This window comes from Mustela nivalis, assembly GCF_964662115.1.
Source record: "Mustela nivalis genome assembly, chromosome: 8".
Lineage (NCBI taxonomy): Eukaryota > Metazoa > Chordata > Mammalia > Carnivora > Mustelidae > Mustela > Mustela nivalis.
Window position 1 is genome coordinate 70,618,144 of NC_139027.1, and position 23,257 is coordinate 70,641,400.

Here is a 23,257-nt window from a genome sequence, read left to right on the forward strand (position 1 = left end):
GGGGGGGGAATCCCAAGTTGATACTAATTTTTCTGCCAATCTATATGCACCATAGTGGGCCCAACTTCAAGCTACACATCATTGTCTTACATTTAAGCACAAAACATTTTACTTCCCTGGCCTATATTTACTCCAATGACAAAATCATGATTGATGAAAGAGGAGCAAGATTAGGGGAAAAAAAAATATATATATATATATGACATTATATGTGACATATATATGACATTAATGGTACTCACAGCCTTATTGATTTTGACTCTTGAAGTAAAAACTCTGTTTTTACTTTCATACTATTTTGGACAAATTTGGGGTTCATAGCACAGCTTTTCCTTATTTTTCTTCTAATATATTATGTTGTTATTTAGAAAACTGACACTTTTATTTCCAAGGAGAAATTACATATCAGTAGTGAAGATTTATGAAAATGAGAGGAGAAAAACTATATATTAGCAAAGTTCATATAGCTTTTCTCTACTGACCAATAGTCATAAAAATATGATTACAATTTTATTTCTTTTTATTCTCTGAGTCCCACCATGAAATTTAACTACAAGTCAAGGATTTGAGTTTTATTACTTCTTGCTGCTTACCTTGATTCTTTGAAATTACTCTTGTTCTTTGAGGTCTACTGGTTCATACAAAATTAATATTCTATAGTGTTACCAAACAGTATTGGTTAGTAAGAGAATGAAACTATCTGGGATTCAGTCAAAATAAAGAAAGTTGCACTCTAAATGAATAACCAGATTTTGTTTTTTATTTTTCAGCCCTGGAACCTTGTTTGAAATATCCATTACAGTTATCACTTTATGCCTAAGTGGCCACTGCAGTTAGAACTTGTACCTAGTGGGCGCCTGGGTGGCTCAGTGGGTTAAGCCGCTGCCTTCGGCTCAGGTCATGATCTCAGGGTCCTGGGATCGAGTCCCGCATCGGGCTCTCTGCTCAGCAGGGAGCCTGCTTCCCTCTCTCTCTCTCTCTCTGCCTGCCTCTCCATCTACTTGTGATTTCTCTCTGTCAAATAAATAAATAAAATCTTTAAAAAAAAAAAAAAAAAAAAAAAGAACTTGTACCTAGAAATTTATTCCAGATATAAGAAGCCTGTCTTTTGTCAAAAATACTGAATTTTGAAATTAATCTAATGTTATGTATTAATTATAGTACAGTTAATAATTAATTAATTAAAAAAATACTGAATCCTTTCACAATTCAAAGGAAAATAAACACAGGTTTTACATACTGTTTTGTTGCTTGGAAATTACTTCAACAGAGATGTGTATGTCACTGGTGACATTTTCTGTGGAGGTACCAACATACTTAACCCACATAAAACCAACTGGAGGAAAAAGAAAATAAAAGGAAAACCTCATTCTAGTTTTATTAAGGTACAGGAAGTATGAAACTAAAGCATGTCTTAACAATTCGATGAGAAGTTCTGTTACCATAAACCTGATACATATGCTCAGTTGATTGCTGTAGTTGATTTGTATGCTTTTTAAAAATTGAAGTTCTTCTTTGTCCTTTTAATAATTCCAAAATAAATAGGTTTTTTATAAGCGGGTCATTATTACTTTATCCTTACCTCTGGTTTAAGAAACTTGAAAATGAAAATAGCTTCTCCCCAAGATTCACCTTTGGCTTGATTTGAATATTCAGGAACTGTTTGTTTGGTTGGTTGGTTGGTTTTGTTTTAAGATTCATCTATTTTTGTATTCTAAGAGAGCACACACACAGGGATGGGCAGAGGGAAAGGGAGAGAGAAACCCTAGCAGACTCTTCATTGAGCTCAGAGCCCAACATGGGACTCAATCCCATGATCCTGAAATCATGACCTGAGCCAGAACCAAGAGTCAGTTGCTTAACCAACTGTGCTACCACAGGCCCCACATTCCAGTTGTTTCTAATCTGTCCTGTCCATATAGGCCTGCTTCCTTTGACCATGCTTAGAAGTACTATGTAGTGTTTCTACATCACAGCATGTTTGGTATTAGGTCCCAGTCCTTCCCAAAGGAAAGAAAAGGTCATTGGAAATTATATTTATCTTTGACCTTTCCCAATTAAATTGGTTGTTTTATGTTCTTTATATTACATGCTAAATTTAGATGTATATCAAACTCTGCAAGGATTAAAAATGAACACAAACATACCAAATTACTGGTTGTTTTGTAAATGACATATCATTATGAATTTGTAATGCAATAAAATGCATTTTGAGCAATTTCTTAAAATAATACACCTCAATAATGACTTTTCATATGAAGCTTGTTAATGACAATCATGAGGTGGAGGCAAAATGTAGGCTTATTCCTAGTGAACATAAACAATCTGAGCTATTTTATAGTCAATAGTAGAAGGGATTTGGGACTCATCTGTTAAAAGACATCATCATTACAGCCCTCTAATTAGATGTGTCTTTGCTTGATAGTGTATTTATATATAATTTTGTCACAAGAGAAGTCATTAATTTTTTATTCCAGTAGAAGAACAAAGACTTTGGAAACTAAAATAAATATATTGAACTGAAGTGAGTGCCCTCTGATTTCCCATCATCTATTACTGCAACAAAGACTAAAGTCTGTCCTTTGATTTCTCTCTGTTTAAAAAAAAAAAAAAAAAAAAAAAGGGTCTCTGAACTAGAAGGCATCTGATATTCATGGGGGATGGGATTGTATGGTACCATCCATGTGGCTACCTTTTTAAAAAAATTATCACATCTTTTTACACCTATCTCTGCTGCCTACTCAATACTTTCCTGTTGTTAAGTGGCCTCTTTGTTATTCTTTGGAAATATGGTGTATATGTTGGTTTATCTGAGTCTCATCAAGGATCTTTAAGAGCTATTGTTGGCTTATATTGTGTCAATCAATTATATCAATTGTTCTGTGAGTACCAAAGGTTTAAGAGCAAATTGTATATATCTGTGTATATATTTTTATGTGTTTTTACTTGCTTTTTTTAAAAGCTATTCAAAAAGAATATACAAAGCTGTCAATTTTCTCCACCAATCTTACTTAGGTCTTTTCTACTGCCCCTACTAATACTAACTATGATTATTTATTTTGTGGCACGAAACCGTAATTATTACCAAGTAATGAATTGACTATATGGATGTTTAAGTGACCATCACTAAAGAGATAAAATTATAAATGAACTATGTGATTTTCCTTTGGGAAGTTAAAGGGAGGCTCGGCTGGATGGATCTATTCTCTGGGCATAAGTATTTGCTTTCATTTTCTTGTGAATGTTGTTAGGCTGTAGGATGAGGCAGTTGTTCCATGGAAGGTATCAGAAATAAAAACAAGATTTCCTTCACTACCTCAATCCACAGACACTTTGTAGGAGATTATTTGATAGGTATCATGCTAGCACTGAGAATATAGTAACAGCACACACAGTATCTGACTGTATTGAACTTCAGACTTCAGAGGGAAAATATTTATTGAGTATGCAATTACAAGGCCAGTGCCTATTCCAAAGGACATGTATCAGGTGCTAGGGAAACATGTAGTCAAGTGTCCTAATCTGACTTGGGGACAGCAAGAAAGACCTTCGGAGGAAAAATGCTTCTGCTGAGAAGACTCCATTAATGAGTCATGTTTGGCTAAGGGAAAATGGAAATGGGGTGAGAGTGAAGAAGAGCCTTTCAAATAAAGGAACTTACAAGTGCAAAAGCCCAGAGGAAGAAGGAGAGCCTTAGAAAAATTGAAAGAAGTCTCATGAGTTTGGACAGAGGAGAGCAAGGCAGGGGCAGGCATGAGATGAGGAACAGGAAGTAGGAAAGGACCAGATCTTGGAACCACTCACAAATCTCATCAGGGGCGTGAGATTTTGTCCTAAAGGCAATGAGAACGGTTATAATAGGCAAATGGCATTATTAGATATCAGCTGACATGTGGAGAATAGGTACAATTGATTGCAGAGATGACACAGAGTGGTCTGTTAATATGCTATAGTAGCAACTGGGGAAGAGGTGATTTGGAGCCTAAATTTGGGTGGTATCTGAGGAAATAATCATTTCTGATGATGGAAACACTCTAGCGTGAACAACGGCATATGGAACCACCTGAAATTATAAAGTCATCAGGAGAGTTATAACAGTATGAATTGATAGGAGTAGTTGTTGGACAAAGACATTAATAGAGCAAAGGGTATGTGTCTTTGAAAAGTTATTTCATGTTTGGCTATCAAATTATGCACATAAACATGTTTATCACATAAATATAAGCCAAAATCACACATTCATCATTCATCTCACAGCCTTAAGATAACCAATATCATATCTAATGTGTTTTTCCAAATATAATTTGTATGCAAGCACACAGAAGAAAACACAAATTGTGCACTCTTTTAAAACAAACATGGGCTTAGAATTTAAGCTGTTTGTATCCTTGGGGTTTTGGTTATTTTTTTTTTTAATTTTTTATTTATTTGACAGAGAGATAAAGAGATCGCAAGTAGGCAGAGAGGCAGGGAAGCAGACTCCTGGCTGAGCAGAGAGCCTGATGTGGGGCTCAATCCCAGGACTCTGAGATCATGACCTGAGCTGAAGGCAGAGGCTTAACCCACTGAGCCACCCAGGTGCCCCTATCCTTGGGGTTTTATTCAGATTATCAGTATATTAAAATGACCCCTAGTTTCACACAACGATATGTTAGTTTCAGGAATACAACATATTTACATTTTAAATTAAGGACTAATGCATGAAACATTATTAGTCAAATACACATTCAAAGAACAAATTGTTAAGGCCTAAGTGACAGTTCTTTTCTATTTCTCTAGAAGTATGTGACTAATATAATGGTGGGTTTATTGTGGTAAATACAGTGTACAGTACAAACAGTATAAGAAAGTATTTATAAATTATTCTGAGAAAAATTTATATCTATTACGTTTCTGAGCAAAATGCTCCAGTCTTTTATCAGCAGTAGTAACTTCCAGTATTTCTTTCTCCTCTGAGTTCTCTGAGCTTTTGCCAAAATGTCTTAGCTCAAATTCCTTGTTAGTTAATTTTCACAGACGAGAAAAGCTGCTTGTTCTATATGCAGCTGAGCACTGAGATGGCAGCCGGGATCTTCCTAAGTGCTTTATAGATCAGGTGTACATTTATCTATTCTCAAGGTCAGTTTAAACTGTGTTTCTATCAGATAATGTTTTGTTCAAAGAAGTGAGGCTCCCATTTAGTTTCAATGTGTGAGGAGGAAGCACCGTTGTGGCTCGTGTTTGTTCCTTACACTGTCACATATTATTTAGAATGGTTTAATAAAAGCAGATATTTGAGAGTAAAAGAACATACATAAAATTTTTTCCCAAGTGTTATACACTTCAACATGTAAGCTTTAAGTGAAACTGAAGGACAATAAAATAAAGTCACTTTTGTCAAAGCCTTTTCCTGTAATAACATATTTGGATGATGCAAGATATATTCCCTTGTGATGTCCAAGTGATTGATAAACCGATTTGTGTGGAATATACAAGAACTATTCAGACATTGTGATAAATGTATTAAATGAGATGAATAAGAATTTCTATTTTCTGAATAGGACATAAAGTATTCTAGGCCGATTTTAGATGCTTCAGTGTGCCAAAGATGGTATGAAGTTTGGTGTTCATAAATTACTAATCTGGAATAAGAGGTTGAATGTATTTTGAAAACTTAAACCTGTTTCACCTGAACATGTTTAACTAGTTAATAAGAAACATCAAAAAGACAAAACCCTGAGATCAACGGTCATTTTTTGGTAAAGCTATTATATGCTGTTTAAATTGGTTGTTCGGGTCTGTCTATAACATAAGTTTAATAACCTAGCTCAAATGCAGATTTCTAATTTTCAATTAACATAGGAATAATTTTGTTTGCTAAAATAAAATAAATGAATGAATGACAAGTCTGAAACATGAAATGTTCTAGGTAGAACTTTTTAAAATTCCAAATTTCAAAAAATCATGTGGCAACTGTATAGCTCAAGCTTTAAGTATTAACTTTTAACCTTTGACCTTACAGATTTTAACCAATGAAATGTCTCTTTAAACTTTAAAGGAAACAATGATAACGAGCGCCTGGCGATTGCTAGACAGCGAATTCCATATCGACTTGGTCGAGTAGTTGATGAATGGCTACTCGACAAAGGTAAAAAACATTGATTAAAACTTCAAATAAAAAAATAATTTGAACATAACCAAGTAGTACTTCATTGTAACACTAATAAACATAAAAAATAAATTTTCCGTAAAACTAAATTAAAAACAAATTTAAAACAGTAAAATGTAGATAGTAATATTTGCATACCTTGTATAATAATTTCTATACATTTTTAGACGTACCAGCTGTTTAATAATCTTACCCTGTTAACTTAAGGTTAAAGGGACTGTTAAATATAATCCACTAACTCAATCTATGAAGGTACTCACAGCAAGCATTAACCCAAAATGATAAATCATTCATAGATTATATTACATGTTCCAGCCTCTAAATTATTAACTAAAATATATGTAGTTCTGATATCTTTATTATGGTCCTGAAAAACAAAACAAAACAAAACAAAACAAAACTCTTGGTTTAAACTCTAGGCATCTTAAATAGTGGGCAATATGGATTGCCAGTCAAAATGAAGTCCCTTTAACGTTTGCAACCTTCTAAGAGCATTTGAGAACAAGCCCTAATTAAAACTGAACTTAAAGTTGTGTGCATGCTTTTTATGAGCAGAGAGCAATCTGCTAAAACTGGATACTCAATTTGATGATATTGGTACTGTTGCTGAGGATTGCTGTTAGATGGAAATGTGCCATAATTTCTCCATCGGTTTGTGTATCATTCCTGAAGCCGCTTTTTACATCTGAAGCTATTTTTTTTTTCATTTTGTTTTGTTTTAATAGACTTGCTGAAAGCCAATCAGAAAATATTTTTGGATTTTTTTTGTCTCTGACATGCTCAGTGTAAACCATGCATTTCTTTTCAGTGTGATTGCCGGAAAAATAGAATAATTCAAATAGCAATGGACTATGCCTTCAAAAAAATAAACATTCTTAAAGAATAGCATATAGATACATGTGGCCATTACATGAACTATGAAATTTTTATCATAAATTTACAATTAGATTTAGCTGCTCTAGATTAGTTTCTGTCAATGGTAATTTTAGAATGACAAATACTTGAAATGTTAGATATCTCACATTTTTTTAATTTAACAATTTAGATTTAAGAGACCAACAGTGTAAGATCTTGAGGTAAAAGAGAGAAGGGATCCACTAAAAATTGATTTATAATACGTATCTTTGATTGGTCTTTTAGCAAAAGCACTACATTTACAATAAGTTGAGAATTTACAAGTATTTGCCAATGATTATGCATTTCATGGACACCTCATTTATAAGCAATGAATTATGAGTCAAATGCCTCTCTTATAGTTTATTGCTATCATTATCCACCCCATGAAAGATCTGTTTTATCATCCTTTGTAGAATGTAGAGTTCACAATCAACATTTTTGCATGTATGTAATATTATTTTTACAGGGCGTCAGCTCACAATCTTCAATAGCCAAGCAACTATAATAATTGGCGGGAAAGAGCAGGGCCAGCCCTTCCAGGGCCAGCTCTCTGGGCTTTACTACAATGGCTTGAAAGTTCTGAATATGGCAGCCGAAAATGATGCCAACATCGCCATAGTGGGAAATGTGAGACTTGTTGGTGAAGTGCCTTCCTCAATGACAACTGAGTCGACAGCCACTGCCATGCAGTCAGAGATGTCCACATCAATTATGGAGACCACCACAACCCTAGCTACTAGCACAGCCAGAAGAGGAAAGCCTCCTACGAAAGAACCCATTAGCCAGGTGAGTATGTGGATTTCATTCCTTTGTTTTGGAACTGTGGTTATGAAAGTGGGCTTTTCTACATATGTGTCTTTTCTAAAATGGGATTGTTTCTAAAATGGGATTGTTTCTGATCTCCGGTGCTCTGGTTTTCTTTGAGTCTTGCTTAGTATAATGTGCTCAGTTTGAATGTGAAATGTTTATATACTGTTGATTTGAGATTTGCTGCTTTATATCAGTTTGTTAGCTGCTAGCTTGATTAATAACCTTGGTCTAGCCCAAGCTGAGGGGACTGCCTACTAATTACACAGTGTTTTCACTTTTTAAGTTAAGTAAACAAGTAAATTAGTGAAGTATTTGAAAGGCCTTATTTGTTCAGTCTCAGCACATCATCAGCATAAAATAAAACAAATTTGAAGAGAAATTGCTTACAAATTTCTGTTGTATTTTGAAGTGTTCAGAATTTTGAGTTGATAAGCGTGTGGTTCCCATAGTGAATGATAGGTCTACTCTTTTACTATTGTTGAGGGGGAAATTTTTATTCTACCCTTCAGGTTTCTTCTGGCTGATATAAGAAAGAAATTGACGTGAGGCAAAGTAACAGGAGGGAAAAAAAATTTGATTACATGTACACAGTCTCAATAATAAAATTGAGACCCATAGAAATGACCAAGGTAGTCAACTTTTATACTTTTTTATGCAAAGACAAATATATCTATAAGAAATTTACATGGCAAAGAAATCTTAAGTTTGGAAGCTTCTATTAGTAAGGAGTTCTAAATAGGGTTTGAGCTGGGATAATAAATTAGTAAATTTATTTTACTAGTAATAAATTATTACTAGTAGGTAGGTTTATTTATAAATTAGTAAATTTATTTTACTAGTAATAAATTATTACTAGTAGGTAGGTTTATTGGCTTTATATTTCCAGTGTCTGGTTATATGGCTGTCTCTTTACCTCCTGGTACAGGAGGACACCATTAATCTGGAAGATTTATTTTCTGCTTTCTGAAGGCAAAGGGGCATCATGGTGTTCTTGTACTAGCTGTTCCTTGGTAACTTTAATTGAAACTAATCACTATACCTTGGCCCCCACACTGTCTATGAGAGAAATGTGCTATTAGTATATCAGAAGACTTTTTTTGTATTGTATTTGGTTAACTGACCTCACCTTGAATTCACGTCAATGAGCTTATGTCTTACATCTAAAATTTTGAAAAACAGAATTTTTAAATACCAAACTTTTACAAGATTGAAGTGTAATAATTCAGTCAAGGTATAATTAGTGATTTCCTACTATCTATCAAGCACTGGTATTGCATCAGTGAAGAATAAGAAAAAAACAAAACAAAACAAAAAAAACTACCTGCCCCCAGAGAACACTGTTAGAATGCTATAGGCTTACTATTAAATGCTATTAGATCCCTAATGACATTTATAGCCTTTGTATATATTCTGTTGTGATGTCTTTCAGAATTATGTGTTCTCCTAGGTCTAAATTGATTGTTTTGTTTTGTTTTTAATAGTGAATGAGTATATCTAGTAGTTGCCATATAAAGCCTTTCCAAATACATGATCCTAACTTCTAGGAAACGGCACTCTAAAGAAGCAAGAATGTCAACAATTATTTTTACATTTATTTTATTTCAAGTGTTTAAGATAGACCTAAGTGTCAAATTTGGCAAGAGAGTAGAAGGTAAATTCTGTTCATATCAGCACCCTATCTACTGACGTATGTTTACCAGAGAAAGAAAAAAAAAAAAGATTCTGATTTTTACTTTCAATAGGAAGGAGTGGGAAGAACAAAATAGGAGAAAATATCTTAGGAGAAGAGAGATATTAAAAAAATTAAAGAGTGTAAATTCGTAAGTGTAGTATTGCATTTTACGTACCTGACTTCCTTCCTTTCCTCCCTCTCCTTCCTTCCTTCTTTCCTTCCTTCTCCCTTTCCTTCCTCTCTTTTTCAATCTCTCTCCCCCACCATCCCTCCTTTATTTTTGATTTGCCTTTGGCCACAAAGTAAAATGAGCTGTCTCACTGGTTGTTCATTAATATATATTTATTGATCATTCTACATGTGCCATACATTGTCCGAGGTGGTGGGATTCATTAGCAACAATGAACAAAAACCCTTGTCCTTATGGAATATACATTGTAGTGGGAATGTGTGTTCATATAGTATAATCATTCTGTTCACTTTCTCTATCTTGTTTCATTAATCAGATTGTTAATAATAAAATTCAGTCCCTTGGATGAAGACTTGTGACTTTAGAATTTTAGACAGTTTTACACATCTCCATCAGCTCCATTTGATAATTGTTACTGATATTTCACTAATGATTTGTTATTATGGCCTTTGGTTTATAGTTTATTTAATAATAAACAAGTTATTAACATGGGTTTGATATAGGAAAATGAAACACAAAGTACTTTATAGATGATTTCTTTTACATGTAATAATTCATAAGAGGACATTGTGGGACAATCAGAGTTGGAAATGTTCCTAGGAATAAAATTTGATATAATCAGATATTTTTCTTAGTATTCTTATTTCATCACTAATGGGATTAAAGCTGCCTAAGTTCCTAGGGAGACCAGATGTACCCCAAAATAAGGAAAGACTTATCAACCTTTCCTAGAATGTATTTTACCAATTAGTAACTGGTATATATTAAGAAGTTCTGTTTTTTGAGAAAACATGCAAGATTGCTATTGCATTTGCAAGCTCAATACCTAGAAGAGAAAAAATAAAAAGTTATGCATTTTATAGTATTAATATAAAAGGAAAATAGTTAACTACCCATTAATTTCCAATGAAAAGAATCCCTTTTGTTATAAGCTATTACATGTTTAAATAGAGCAGTGGTTTATGGAAGTAAATGAGCTAATCAATTAGTGATTATTTGGTTCATTTGAGGAGGTATTGACTTAAATAAAAGATTACTAGGTTCATTAAAAAATAGATATTTTAAATCTTGAGATTTTTAACAGACCAATAATGGCAATTAAATAATTTGGATTAATATGTCACAAATAGTCATTGTGACAACAGTGTTCTCAGGTTGGACCAGTAAGTTTTAAAATGATCTTTGATAATGAAATGTATGTGATTTCAGGAAATAAGTTGTACATAAATGGAAAAACACTACTAAAGAAGAAAGCAAATTATTTATTTTTGAGTAACAGAGTAATTTATTGCAAATTCTCTTTACCTTACAATTGATTTTATTTTATTTTATTTTTTCAGTGTTCCAAAATTCATTGTTTATGCACCACACCCCAGTGCTCCATGCAATACGTTCCCTCCTTAATCCCCACCACGAGGCTCACCCAGCTCCCACCGCCCTCCCCTCCAAAACCCTCAGTTTGTCTCAGTGTTCATAGTCTCTCATGGTTTGTCTCCCCCTCCGATTTCCCCCAACTCACTTCTCCTCTCCATCTCCCAACATCCTCCATGTTATTCCTTATGCTCCTCAAGTAAGTGAAACCATATGATAATTGACTCTCTGCTTGACTTTTAAACTGTCCTTCAACCGTGAAGAGATCATGGATATACGTAGAATTTAACTTCTTTGTTCAAATTGTCAAACTCTTGGAAGGTTAAAATTATAAGAGAGTGATTTGTAATGCTAATTCCAGGAAGGTAACCTTTGACCCATTTTTGCAGATTGGATAAAACATCTTCTTTAAACCCACTCTGTAATGGCCGTATCTGCCTGCTTTTATCAACTGCCTTACTAAATTGTGTACCAAGAGGGGTCATTTCATTTTTCAAAAGCCACGCTGGACTGTTTTCTCAATCAAAGTATATTTTCCTCAGTGATAACACTGAGCCACTTAAGCTACAATGGCAATGTACCTTGAGGTGGTTGCATGTTTTAGAACTATGGAAACAAATTTTTGGCCAAGCAAAATTAAAATGAATTCATTTCAAATAGATAAGATGAGGTTTGTTCAGCCATCCTACATACACGGTAAATAGCAGGGGAGAAATGCATTTTCATTTTTTACAGAGTCAGAGAATTTTTATGAAAGAGTATTTGTCAAAGTGTTATCCCATAGGATCTTGTTTACTTTCCTACTTAAATATGCTTTAAAAAATGTTTTTCTGCTGAATGATGATCAAATTTCAGACTGATTTTTACTTTAGAAAGACACAGTTTATATCATGAAATAATGAGGACATTTACCAACTTTTCTGAGTAAATGGCTCTTAAAAATGTGAGTACAGGGTACCAGGGTGGCTCAGTTGGTAAAGCGGCTATCTTCAGCTCAGGTCATGATCCCAGGGTCTTGGGATCAAGCCCCACATCAGGCTCCCTGCTCAGTGGGGAGCCTGCTTCTCCCTTTCCCTCTGCCCACCGCTCTGCCTACTTGTGCTCTCTCTATCTCTCTGTCAAATAAATAAATAAAATCTTTTTTAAAAATGTGAGTACAACAATATTGATGGTACTTTTTAAAATTGTACTTTTTAATGTGCCTTATATAAGGTTTATAAAATTTGTTTTACTTAGAATATTTAATACCTAAATGTTTCCATAAAACCTGCTCATCTTAAAAAAGAGAAGCTTTTAAAATGAGGAAAAATTAATATGCACACTAGTGTTTAAGATCTTAGAAAGAAAGAGAGAGAGAGAAAACTTTCTCTAGGGCAACTCTCAGAAGGAAAATTGCAAATAATTGCTGGTCAAATTTCTCGGAATGCTGAGAGAAATTTGGGATGAGGGGCAGGAGGGTCACGCAAGATTTTTGGCTTCTAAATGTTCCCTCTTCTGAATAATCTGGCGATGTCTTATAATATATATAGCTTTACATAAATGAGTAAAAGTAAGCCAGCCTTGCAAAGGGCAACATTCACTCCCTTTGGCTGCAGTCTGTAAAGAAAGGAAATTAAAGCTGTGCTATTCCTTTTACGATCAAAATTATAATTATTTATTCTGTTCTAATCTTTTGGCTCTTTTTTTCGGGACTGTTTTACAAGCTATATACACACTATAGAGCACCATAGTGATCCATAGAAATGTCTTTTACTTAGAGGAAGTATAGGAGAATCCAAGGAACACAGTAGATCATGAGACATATTTCCACTTTGAACACAACCACTTACCTTGTTGTGTAACTTAGATAGGTTGATTCCCATGGCTAAACTTTGGCTTTACTACCACTCTAAGTGGGTTAACTAGGAATCTCTTGAATTGCATTCAGCTCTGAAATTTCACTGATACTAATGATGATGCTCTTAACTATGTCTTCTGGTGATTATTTTAAAGCTTCGATTTCACCCTTGACTTTTACATAGTACAGATACGCATCTCGGTTGGCTTGATAGTTTGGCACCCCTGGTGGACCAATGTGATTATTAATACTGTCCCTATTTTGATCTATCTATTGCACTTTTTTCTTACAGCATACATAAAATCCATCTTCGTGGAAAAAAAAAACTCATACTTCATAAGAGTAATAAATAGTGAAGCCTTGTTCTTTGCATTCAGAGCAGTAACTGCCTTTGGTATCCTTACCTGCTTTTAAGAATCCATAGCCCTTTTCACCTTCTTTTTCTCTTCTTTCAAAAATCTTGAGAAAGGAGAGAGAGTAAGGCTATGAGAGATTCTGTTTTTTGACCGGAGGGACTATGGTTTGCAACTCCTAGGAAGAAATCACAGAGTAGGACAGGATCAGTTAATGTGAGTGAAACATATGGGAGGAATTCTGGGGTTCTAGTTGGGCTTTTCTCAGAGTGGACATGGCAGACCCACTCACGAAGAGGAACTGCTGAACATTTAAAAGCATTGATAGGTTGTCAGAGACATGCAAATTTCTCATATGAAGTGTCCTCTGAATAGCATCAATTCCTATAGAATGTTCTGTAAAGAAACCCAATTAGCGTTCAAGCAATAAAAGAGTATTTGAATATATTGGACACTGCTGTTGTTTCCTGGCAGCACTAGAGATGCTCCTGAAAAATTAATGCTATTTGTTTGAAAAATGTAAGCAGAATGCATACATATTTCCATGAAAAATGTTTAAAACTAACAAAATACATTTTGTAACTTCAAAAACAAAATTTTATTTTTTATTAAAAATATTAATTAACCTCAGCTGTGGCTTCATTATAAAAAAAATAATAGCATTACTTATAATTATGTGTGTTCCTGAGAACCACTCTGCATTTTAAACATACTGGTGACATGAATAATTAATTTTATTTTTGCTAGTCCAGTCATTCTGCTGAATTCACGTACGTGAATGTATATTTTTTACAGCACATTTTAGTGCATATTGAAAAGAAAAACACTTGGATGTAGATTTAAAAATATATACAAAGGCGTAGTTTCCTGAAACTGATGGTGCCGGGTAAGAAAAGTATAATTCATTGTAATTTTAAATGTAGGTAAGCAACTGCTGCCTAGGGATTTTTCCCCCTCATTCCTGGTTTGCAAAAGTACCAGGATATATACATTTTAAGGAATTTATGTTAAGAAAGTTGTTCTACTTGGGGCATTTTCTTTAGGCTCTGGAACTTTTACCAGATAAAAAAGTGTCCTATTGGTGGGTGTAACCTTGGTTTTGAGATGTCTTCAGACATAGGTAGTTCTAAACAAATATATCTGTCTATCCATCTACGATTCATCCATCCATTCACTTAACACGTGTTTGCTGAGCACTTGCTGTATACCAGCCAGTGTTCTTCAGACTTGGAAATAGAGCACTGAACAAAATTAGGCTTTTCTGTACAAAGCTTATACTTTAGTTAAAGATGAACAAAAACATTAAAACAAATATACACAGGATGATAGCACTTTCAGGAAAAAGGGAGAAGAGAGGGGATGCTTGTACTGGGAGTAGGTGGGCATTAAAGGGCCATCCTTTGGGAATAGACATGTGTAGATTATTAGTGGTAGAGGCATCAATCAGAAGAGTAGCATATTAAATTTCAAACTTAGATCCAGCAGGATCATACCCTGTATGGATTATGCTAGTGGCAACCAGGTGCTGTTGTAGGAAACTAGAACGAAAGTGACACCAAGATTTATCTTCTCTCTTTTCTTTTCTTTTCTTTTCTTTTCTTTTCTTTTCTTTTCTTTTCTTTTCTTCTTTTTGTTTGTTTGTTTGTTTGTTTAAACGAGGGCTGCCCAGAGGCTGGGGCCAAGGCCTAGAGTGGGTGCAGTGTGGGGCTCCCGGGAAGACACAAAAAGTGCAGTTGGAGCACCCAGAGGATGCAGTGTAGCTTCAGGTATGGGGAGGCAGTATGTGCAGGCCCTCAGGGAGGAGCAGGGACAGGATAAGCTGGCTGGGCTGAGCCTTGGGGCAGCTCAGATGATGGTCGAACCACGCCACAGGCACCGCTGCCAAGAGCAGTCTTTCCAGAGGGAGCTGACTCTTGGGATCTTGGGAGTTCTATAGGCTGGCAGAGGAGTTCTGGGGTGAGAAACACTTTGGTGCACTGGACCCCAGACTCAGGAGGAGGTCTGGCTCAAGCCACCTATGAAGCAAACTTCAATCCTTTCTAACGCCACCCCCCACTTCACTCAAAGTCACAACGAGGTGATACCCCCCACCTAGGGGCCTGGCCAGGTCTAAAGGAAGAAGCTCTGGCCCAAAGATTCTGTGGGTGGGACCATTTAAGGTCAGAACCAGGAGAATTATATATACTTGCCTTGTGTGGTCCTATGAACATGAGACTAATAAGCATCTTGTTAATCAGATCAGAAGTATAACCAGGGATGCCTGGGTTGGGCGCCCCACTCTTGGTTTCAGCTCTTGTGTGATCTCAGGGTGGTGGTATCAGCATCCGTTGGGGTCTCCATACTTGGCTCAGAATCTGCTTGAGATTCTTTCCCTGCCTTCTACCTCCTCCCCTGCTCCTCCCCCTGCTTGAACTCTTGTGCTCTCTCTCTAATAATAAATTAAAAAATCTTTAAAAAAAGAAGTATAATCAAATTCTAGGGTATATAAGTGTGCTAAAAAGGCACCTAGGTGGCTCACTGAGTTAAAGTCTCTACCTTTGGCTCAGGTCATGATCCCAGGATCCTGGGATTGAGTCCTGCATCGGGCTCTCTGCTCCGTGGGGAGCCTGCTTGCTCCTCTCTCTCTCTGCCTGCCTCTCTGCCTACTTGTGATCTCTGTTTGTCAAATAAATGAATAAAATCTTTAAAAAAAAAAGAAGAAGAGGAAGAAATGAAAACTCAGAAAGTATGGCTTGGTATTATTATTATTATTCTACATGTGAGAAAATTGAGAAACTCCATAACTTATCCAAGGCTATGCAGCTCGCTTCTGTTCAGAGTATTTTTTTTTAATTTTTTATTTTTTATAAACATATATTTTTATCCCCAGGGGTACAGGTCTGTGAATCACCAGGTTTACACACTTCACAGCACTCACCAAAGCACATACCCTCCCCAATGTCCATAATCCCACCCCTCCCCCCAGCAACCCTCAGTTTGTTTTGTGAGATTAAGAGTCACTTATGGTTTGTCTCCCTCCCAATCCCATCTTGTTTCATTGATTCTTCTCCTACCCACTTAAGCCCCCATGTGGCATTACCACTTCAGAGTATTTTGAGGTAGTCTGGTCCCCTGCTCTTAAATATGGGCAGAGTCTTATTACTTCTTGCCCTTTCATGTCCTTACCTTGTTCATATGATCTCCACACAAGGGACACTTTGCTCGTTCAAAAACTGAAATACAGTCATGATACTACTTTCTTTAATATGTTTAGGTATTTAGGATAAAGGGCAGCTTCCTGGGGATGTTCACTAGACTCCATCCTTCACAACCATCCTCCTGGCTGTCTTCCTGGAAGGCTTATCGCCACTCTTCCTCCCCACCCTTCCCTCACCTCGCCTTCTGATTACCCATCACAGTGATCTCTGGAGGTCATTCATTTCACACCTCTGTGTCCTTATTTTGGAAGGTGGGGGAGAGACAGTCAAGTACCTGCCAAAGTGAGTAGGCTCTTTGAGACCGAAAAACAAAGCAGGCCACTCCATACAGTTTCCATGAGTTGTATTCAGGATAACTTACTAACAGAGGGATCCGTTGGAGGATGAACCTGTTACACAATCATTCTCCACTACTCTGGACTTTAGCCTACCAACTGAATAGGGTGAGGACATGAAAAAGGGCCTTGTAGTGAGATCACAGGGTTTGCCTATACCTCAAAGGACTTGTGTTCATCTAATTGAGACCTAACATTTAATTAGATCTTCCAGTACCACCTGTGTGTCAGGAAGGGGAGAGGTCATATTATCTTTAACAAATTTACGGAGGGTCAAGGCAAGACTTCCTCCCTTCTGGCCCTGGTGGGGACCATTTGTAAGGCATGCAAATCAATTTCCAAGGGGTCCTGGAATATGTGGCCCCAGGGAACTGAGTGAGCAGGGGTGAACAAGATAGAGTGCTAAAGATGGAGTCATAATTGTGAGCGCCTGGCAACTCAGCATGGAAAGCCCTTTCCTTTCTTCACCTTCCTATTTCTTCCTTCATACTCTGCAGTTTCTCTTGGTCTGATTCTGCGTAGTGGGAAGAGTCTGAAGAGGTAACACCAGTGTTGGCTGTTAGGGGGCAGTGTCACATAGTGGTCAAGGGCATCAAGTCTGGAAGCCAGAATGGCTACCTAAATCACAGCCTTACTTTCCCCATATGCTAGTTGTGTGACCCTGGGCAAGTTATTTAGCCTCTGAATACCTGTTTCCCATCTATAAAATGGAGAGTATGGCTTTACAAACTTATACTGAGGATTAAATGAGTCAGTGCACTATAGAATTACTGCAATTGGCAATTTTTTATTACCAAAAAAATGGAAGTTTCATATGGTTCATCCTAGAATGTAAAGAAGTAAAAAAAGTGTCTAACACATGTAACCATTACACACATGGTACTTTTGTGTAGAAAGCATTCCGTAGGTGCAGCGTATAAATTAAAGCTGTAAAGCTGTTTTCTTACTTGAAAAGCTATTTTCCCTGCCCTTGAAGAAATAGCTCCTGCCAAAAAAAAAAAAAAAAAAAAATTGTTCTTAGTTGTTGTTTCTGAATGAAACCATCTATTGTGGGGCCTGTACAGAGCAGAATTCTCTCTTGAGTGAGGTGTTCTCCACAGGGAGGCAGCACCATTCCCTTAGAAAGTCTGTGGGGGATGGGGAAGGGCAGGATTTCATTCATGGGGAGAGTTGTCATTGGCAGTTAATGAGAGAGGGCCATTAAAGCTGGACACTCTACTGTGAAAAACTATCCACTAATCTTGATACCCTGTACTATTTTACTCAACATCCCACCACCACCCGCAAAAACGCGACTTCAAATTATTGTTGACTGGACAGCCGAGAAATTCCCCTGTACCTGGTTCCCAGCTATTCTCAGACAGGAGCTAATTCAGAGTATGGTACCATATTGCAAATATGATTTCTGTAGCTGTCCTTGATAACACGTTTTGATTAAGAAGCTTAAAAATTCATGATATACTCCTTTTTCAACTTGGATATGAAAAACATCAAGCACTTCCAGCTGTGAGTTACACTAAACTAAGTTTGGGATTCTTGATATAATCTCTTTTGATATAATCTTTATTAGCATTGGAGAAATAGGATGATGAGACTTTGTATCTAAAACTTCAGATGTGGCAGTAATTTCAATATTTTCTCAGAAAGCTCTGGTGAGGTTGGCACCTTATCTAATACTTCTGGTCTCAATTGTAGGGCAAAGGAAAATATATTTATGAAACAGTTAATGTCAAAGTTGCAAGATGATAGCCTTATTTTCTTGTTTTAGTTTTGATCAGTATTGTAAATAATTTGGGCCATAATAGTATGTGAACTTCTCGTTTTCAAATACACAAGTATTTGTATTATACCTGTCAATTTATTCCTCTTTTATTTGTAGTAATAATTTTCACTGTGGGGAAGGAGAAAGCAAATCATGTAAGCATTAAAAAAAAAAAAACAGGTCAATTGTGTGTGTGAGCAACTGTATGTATGTTTATGTGTGTTAATGGTGATTGTTTTTTTCCTTCATGATAAATATAAAACAGTAAGCTTTGTTCAATAAAGTAATGCCAAGATTAAATTTAAAACTCTACAATAATTTCTAGAACCAGTATTAGGTTTTCTTATCTTCTGGCATCACTGAAAATTTACTCAACAGTAAAAGATATATTAACAGCATTAGGCTGGAACCTCAAGAGAATATTTAGCTAATTTATCTGCCTTGATACAACACTTCTAAACAGATTTCACTGTGTTGTCATCATCATCATTCTCTTCACAGAAGAGATACACAGAAGATAACACCAATATTAACCAATGGTTTCTCCACTAAGCATTCTAAATGGTAATTAAACAAAATAAAACAGAAGCATATGCTTATGTGTGTGTGTGTGTGTTTTGACCATGGTATATGTTCCCTATAAATCCACAAGTCTTTTACTTAAGATTACAAGTTAGCAAATATCTTTTGTATGTCTAACATATAAAATGCACTTATCAAGGTATTATATTCTTAAGGATGAGGGTGACGTACATAGTGATTTAGGGTTTTATAACCAGAACCATTTCTCAGACATTTAGATTATTAGTGAATCCATACTTAAAATACAAAGTGCCCTAACTCCACAATGGCAAAGCTTTTGTACATAACAGATGCATAAACTATTATTAGCACCATCACCAACATAATTGAAACTCAGAAGCAAATTTAAAGGAGGGAAGATATTTTCATCCCTTTTTAATAACGAGCATATTGTAGCGACACGCTTATATTACTTCACATGTCCTAAGTGTTGGCAGTGTGCTAGACACTCTCCTGGCTCTGGAATGTCTCACAATCTCTGGAAACCTTTTTCCAAAATAGATGCTGTCATCCATAGATTGTGGCTTGGCCCTTTTTGTCCTGTTTCAGGATTTTTCCAGTCACGTGGGATCTAGAGACTCCCCCTAAGAGGCATAGGGAAGCTAAATCCTCTTCATCTTAATATGGAATAAATATTGGATTGAGGAAGCCCTAGTACTGTCTATTATAATGTTGGAATAAAATATGAGCCAATAGTAATAGAAACTTTAAAATCATGTTTATCTTGATGACCGATTTTTTGGGAATATCAACTACACTTGTGTAAGCCAGGTTTTGGTGTAGCATCTGGCTTAGTGTCCTTGTCCCCAGTGTGCCACCACTCCTCTTCCTTCTTTCCTCCCTCCTCTTTCTTGCCCCCCCCCCCGCCCCTGCCTTTTTGCCTTCCATGTGCTAGTCCCTCTTTTAGACACTACATATTCACACATGAGGACCCAAATTTCAAAGAAGAAAAATGGGCCTGAGCTTGGCTAAGGCTATCTAGGTGACAAATACATTCTACTATCAAGTCTGTAAGCCTGGTGGGCTAACCACATGAGGAGTCTCTATCTGCTCTACCACATTATACTGGCTCTTATGAGGTCTCCACTAAATATAGGCCGGCTTTTAAAATTCAGCAGTAAGTGGAACACTTGAGGGAAATTTATTTTCATATTTTCTACACCTCTAAGTTTATTTCTACAGCAGCTGTACCTGAATACATATCAAAAGCTTGTGTGCATAGCTACAGAACAGTGTAGGTACTTGTACTGATAGATCCAAAATAAGTATCAATTTCTCTTAGAAGAAAATAGAAAAATATCTATATTCCATTAAAGGGAAGTTTTTCTGGTTCTGGCCTATATTTCAGAAATGAAAAGGGCTCATCAAGATTCTTTCAAAATTTGTGGTGACATTCCTAAACCCAACTTTTCCAAGCATAGCAGTAATGGCCATTAGTAATAATTCTAGACAAAGTCAGCATATAAAAACCCATCATAACATAATGGAAAAATAAGCCATCACAGAGTAGCCAAATGACCCACTTGTTCTGTTATGAACTGATGGCTTTCTATTGTCCAAAGTAAGAATTTTTCTTGTGGTTTCAGTACAGGTTTAATTACATTAGTGACTAAAGTTGTCCCTGTTTTATTCAATTGCCTTTTTGTCTTATACAATCTTTTCAGTGTGGCTTTCCATTTCATATTGTTTGGGAACTTTATTCAGAGAAGGAAAGAAAAAAAAAAAAACACGTAGAAAGCACCTAAAACTTGTCATTGCTATGTTAATAGTTAACCAACACAAAATTCAACTTCTCTAAACACAAAATCCAAGTTCCTACCTTTTTAGTCTTTTGTATGTGTTTCCCCCTCTAAAAGTGATATTCCTGTTTCCTCCTTTTTTCCTTAGTATGACTATACCTGTGACCTTATTAAAATTGACTCTACATTTGTAAAGTTCTAGGGCTTTGCTCATCTGGATGGTACATGATTTTCGACCTTGCATTTCACTTGAAGCTTTTCCAAACAACCCTGAGCAGAATGCATTTCCTGTTTTCCTAGCACTTGGAGAGATTATTAGACATTCAAATAAATATATAGATAAGTAATCTATCTATCAGAGCCTACAATCTTTAGTTATCTTTTGGACAAGTATCTTCACCTCAGGATCTGTGTTTTATTAATCTGTGCAAACTTAGCACCTCACTAGGTGCCTGGTGTCAAGTGGATACTTAGTAAACACGTTTTGAGTAAAGAAATTAATGATCACACAGAGTGCCTGCTCCAGGCATGAGACAAATACTGTGTTGCCTAGTTTCAAGTTTCCCTGGATTCATCAGCATTTGTAGAGAAGAAAGATGGTACACATACGAAGGGAATAATTGAAATAGTTTCCTTCATATGCAGAGTAAAGAAATGGTATTAACATGCTGGTTGTAAGGTTTCTGAACATTTTATATGTATTTACTTAAGAGAAAGACATGGATGTGATTGATGGGGGCACAATTCTTATTTCAGTTTGTACTACTGACATTCACATTAGTCCAGAAAGGAAGCTCCAGTAGTTGTTCCTCAGGTGGAAAGGAGAAGGGTACAAAACAGTACAATTGTGTCTTTCAGGTCACAGAGTATCAGGTGTAAAACCATCTTCCAAATATTAGTGGGGTATCTTGTTTAGAGTATTCTGTTTTACATAGGTGGGAGCAGTGCTGATGATCCCTCTTTGGGGGTATAGTTGTTACTCACATAATTTAGAATTGCTGACACATCATAATGACAAAGGGCAGGCTGACTTTTGATCAGATTTATTACTGTTTTTAATTTCTCCACAGCAAATCACCCTCCTTTTTTTTTTTAAGCTTTTAAAATTTCATTTAATTTTAGGAAAGGGAGTAACAAACAGAAAAAGCTAGATGAAGTAGCCACAAAGTATTTTCCTCCCCAAAAAACATTTCTGGTCAGAGACGGTTCTGAATCCCTGCTCTTTAATTATAATGAATAATTATTTAATTACGGAGAACATCTGAGAAGGGAGAAAAGCATGTATATAATTCCATGGGGAGCGGTGCAGAAAGCAGGGGCTGCTGATCAATTCATTCGCTGCATCAAGTCTTGCAGGCCAACAGCTGCTGGCTTTCCAGGCATCACAGTTGACAAAGAAAGCTGCAGCTTTTTCCACATCTGGGTCAATATCCTGCTTCTTCAGAAAGAACCTGACCTTTCTCACTGTTGCCCATGGTGAGCCAGTCATATTGCTCACATCTCAGGATTGTGCAAATAGTTGGACCCTCTTCAGGAGCCAGGAATTCACATTTCCAAGTAGTTTGTCTGACTTTTGATATTTCTAGCCAATTTTGATGAGGAATAAACAGGTGAAACTATTTGGAGAACAATAAGGAAGTCTGATAAGATGAGACCCATTACAGGTCCAGTTTGCACCAGAGACCCTTGACAATACTTCAAGGAAAGCTTGTCACAGGCTTGATACTTAGATGTTAACTATTGCTGGAAAACAGATGGAGCTGGGGAAATTGTATAAATCTTCTGCAGCTTGTGATGGTTTTGTTAGGATGTCCTGACAAGTTGAAAATATCTATAATCAAAAATGTGTTTAATATACCTAACCCAGGCATCTGGGTGGAGTTGGTTGACCATCTGCCTTTGGCTCAGGTCATGATCTTGGGAGTCCTAGGATCGAGTCCCGCATCAGGCTCCCTGCTCAGTGGGAAGTCTACTTCTCCCTCTGACCCTCTCATGCTCTCTCTCTCTCAAATATCTTTAAATAAAAGAAAGTACACTAGCCCACCAAACATGATAGCTTGCCTAGCCTACCTTAATGTGCTCAGAACACCTAGCCTAGAGTTGGTCAGAATCATCTGGCACAAAGCCTATTTTATAATAAAATATTGATTTTGCATGTAGTTTATTGACTACTGTACTAAAAGTGTAAAGCAGAATGGTCGCATGGGTACAAAATGTATGGGTTGTTGACCCTCATGATCGCATGCCTGACTGGGAGCTGTGGCTCTTTGCCACTGCCCAGAGTCACAAGAGAGTATCCTACCACATATCACTGTCCCAGGAAAAGACCACAATTCAAAGTACAGTTTCTACTGAAAGTGAATC

At 36.3% G+C, this 23,257-nt stretch overlaps 1 protein-coding gene across 35 annotated transcripts in view; it reads left to right on the plus strand.

The window, feature by feature from the left end:
• The window catches only part of NRXN1 (neurexin 1), a 1,174,729-nt gene that overhangs the window by 1,022,373 nt on the left and 129,099 nt on the right, over positions 1 to 23,257 (plus strand). For 21 of the 35 annotated variants that reach the window (XM_082745378.1, XM_082745344.1, XM_082745355.1 and 18 more), the window contains 2 exons: positions 6,038 to 6,127; positions 7,512 to 7,831. In XM_082745378.1, coding sequence (XP_082601504.1) covers positions 6,038 to 6,127; positions 7,512 to 7,831 — 410 coding nt within the window. The remainder of the gene's footprint in view (positions 1 to 6,037; positions 6,128 to 7,511; positions 7,832 to 23,257) is intronic. The other 14 variants (XM_082745351.1, XM_082745353.1, XM_082745361.1 and 11 more) reach the window with 1 other exon arrangement.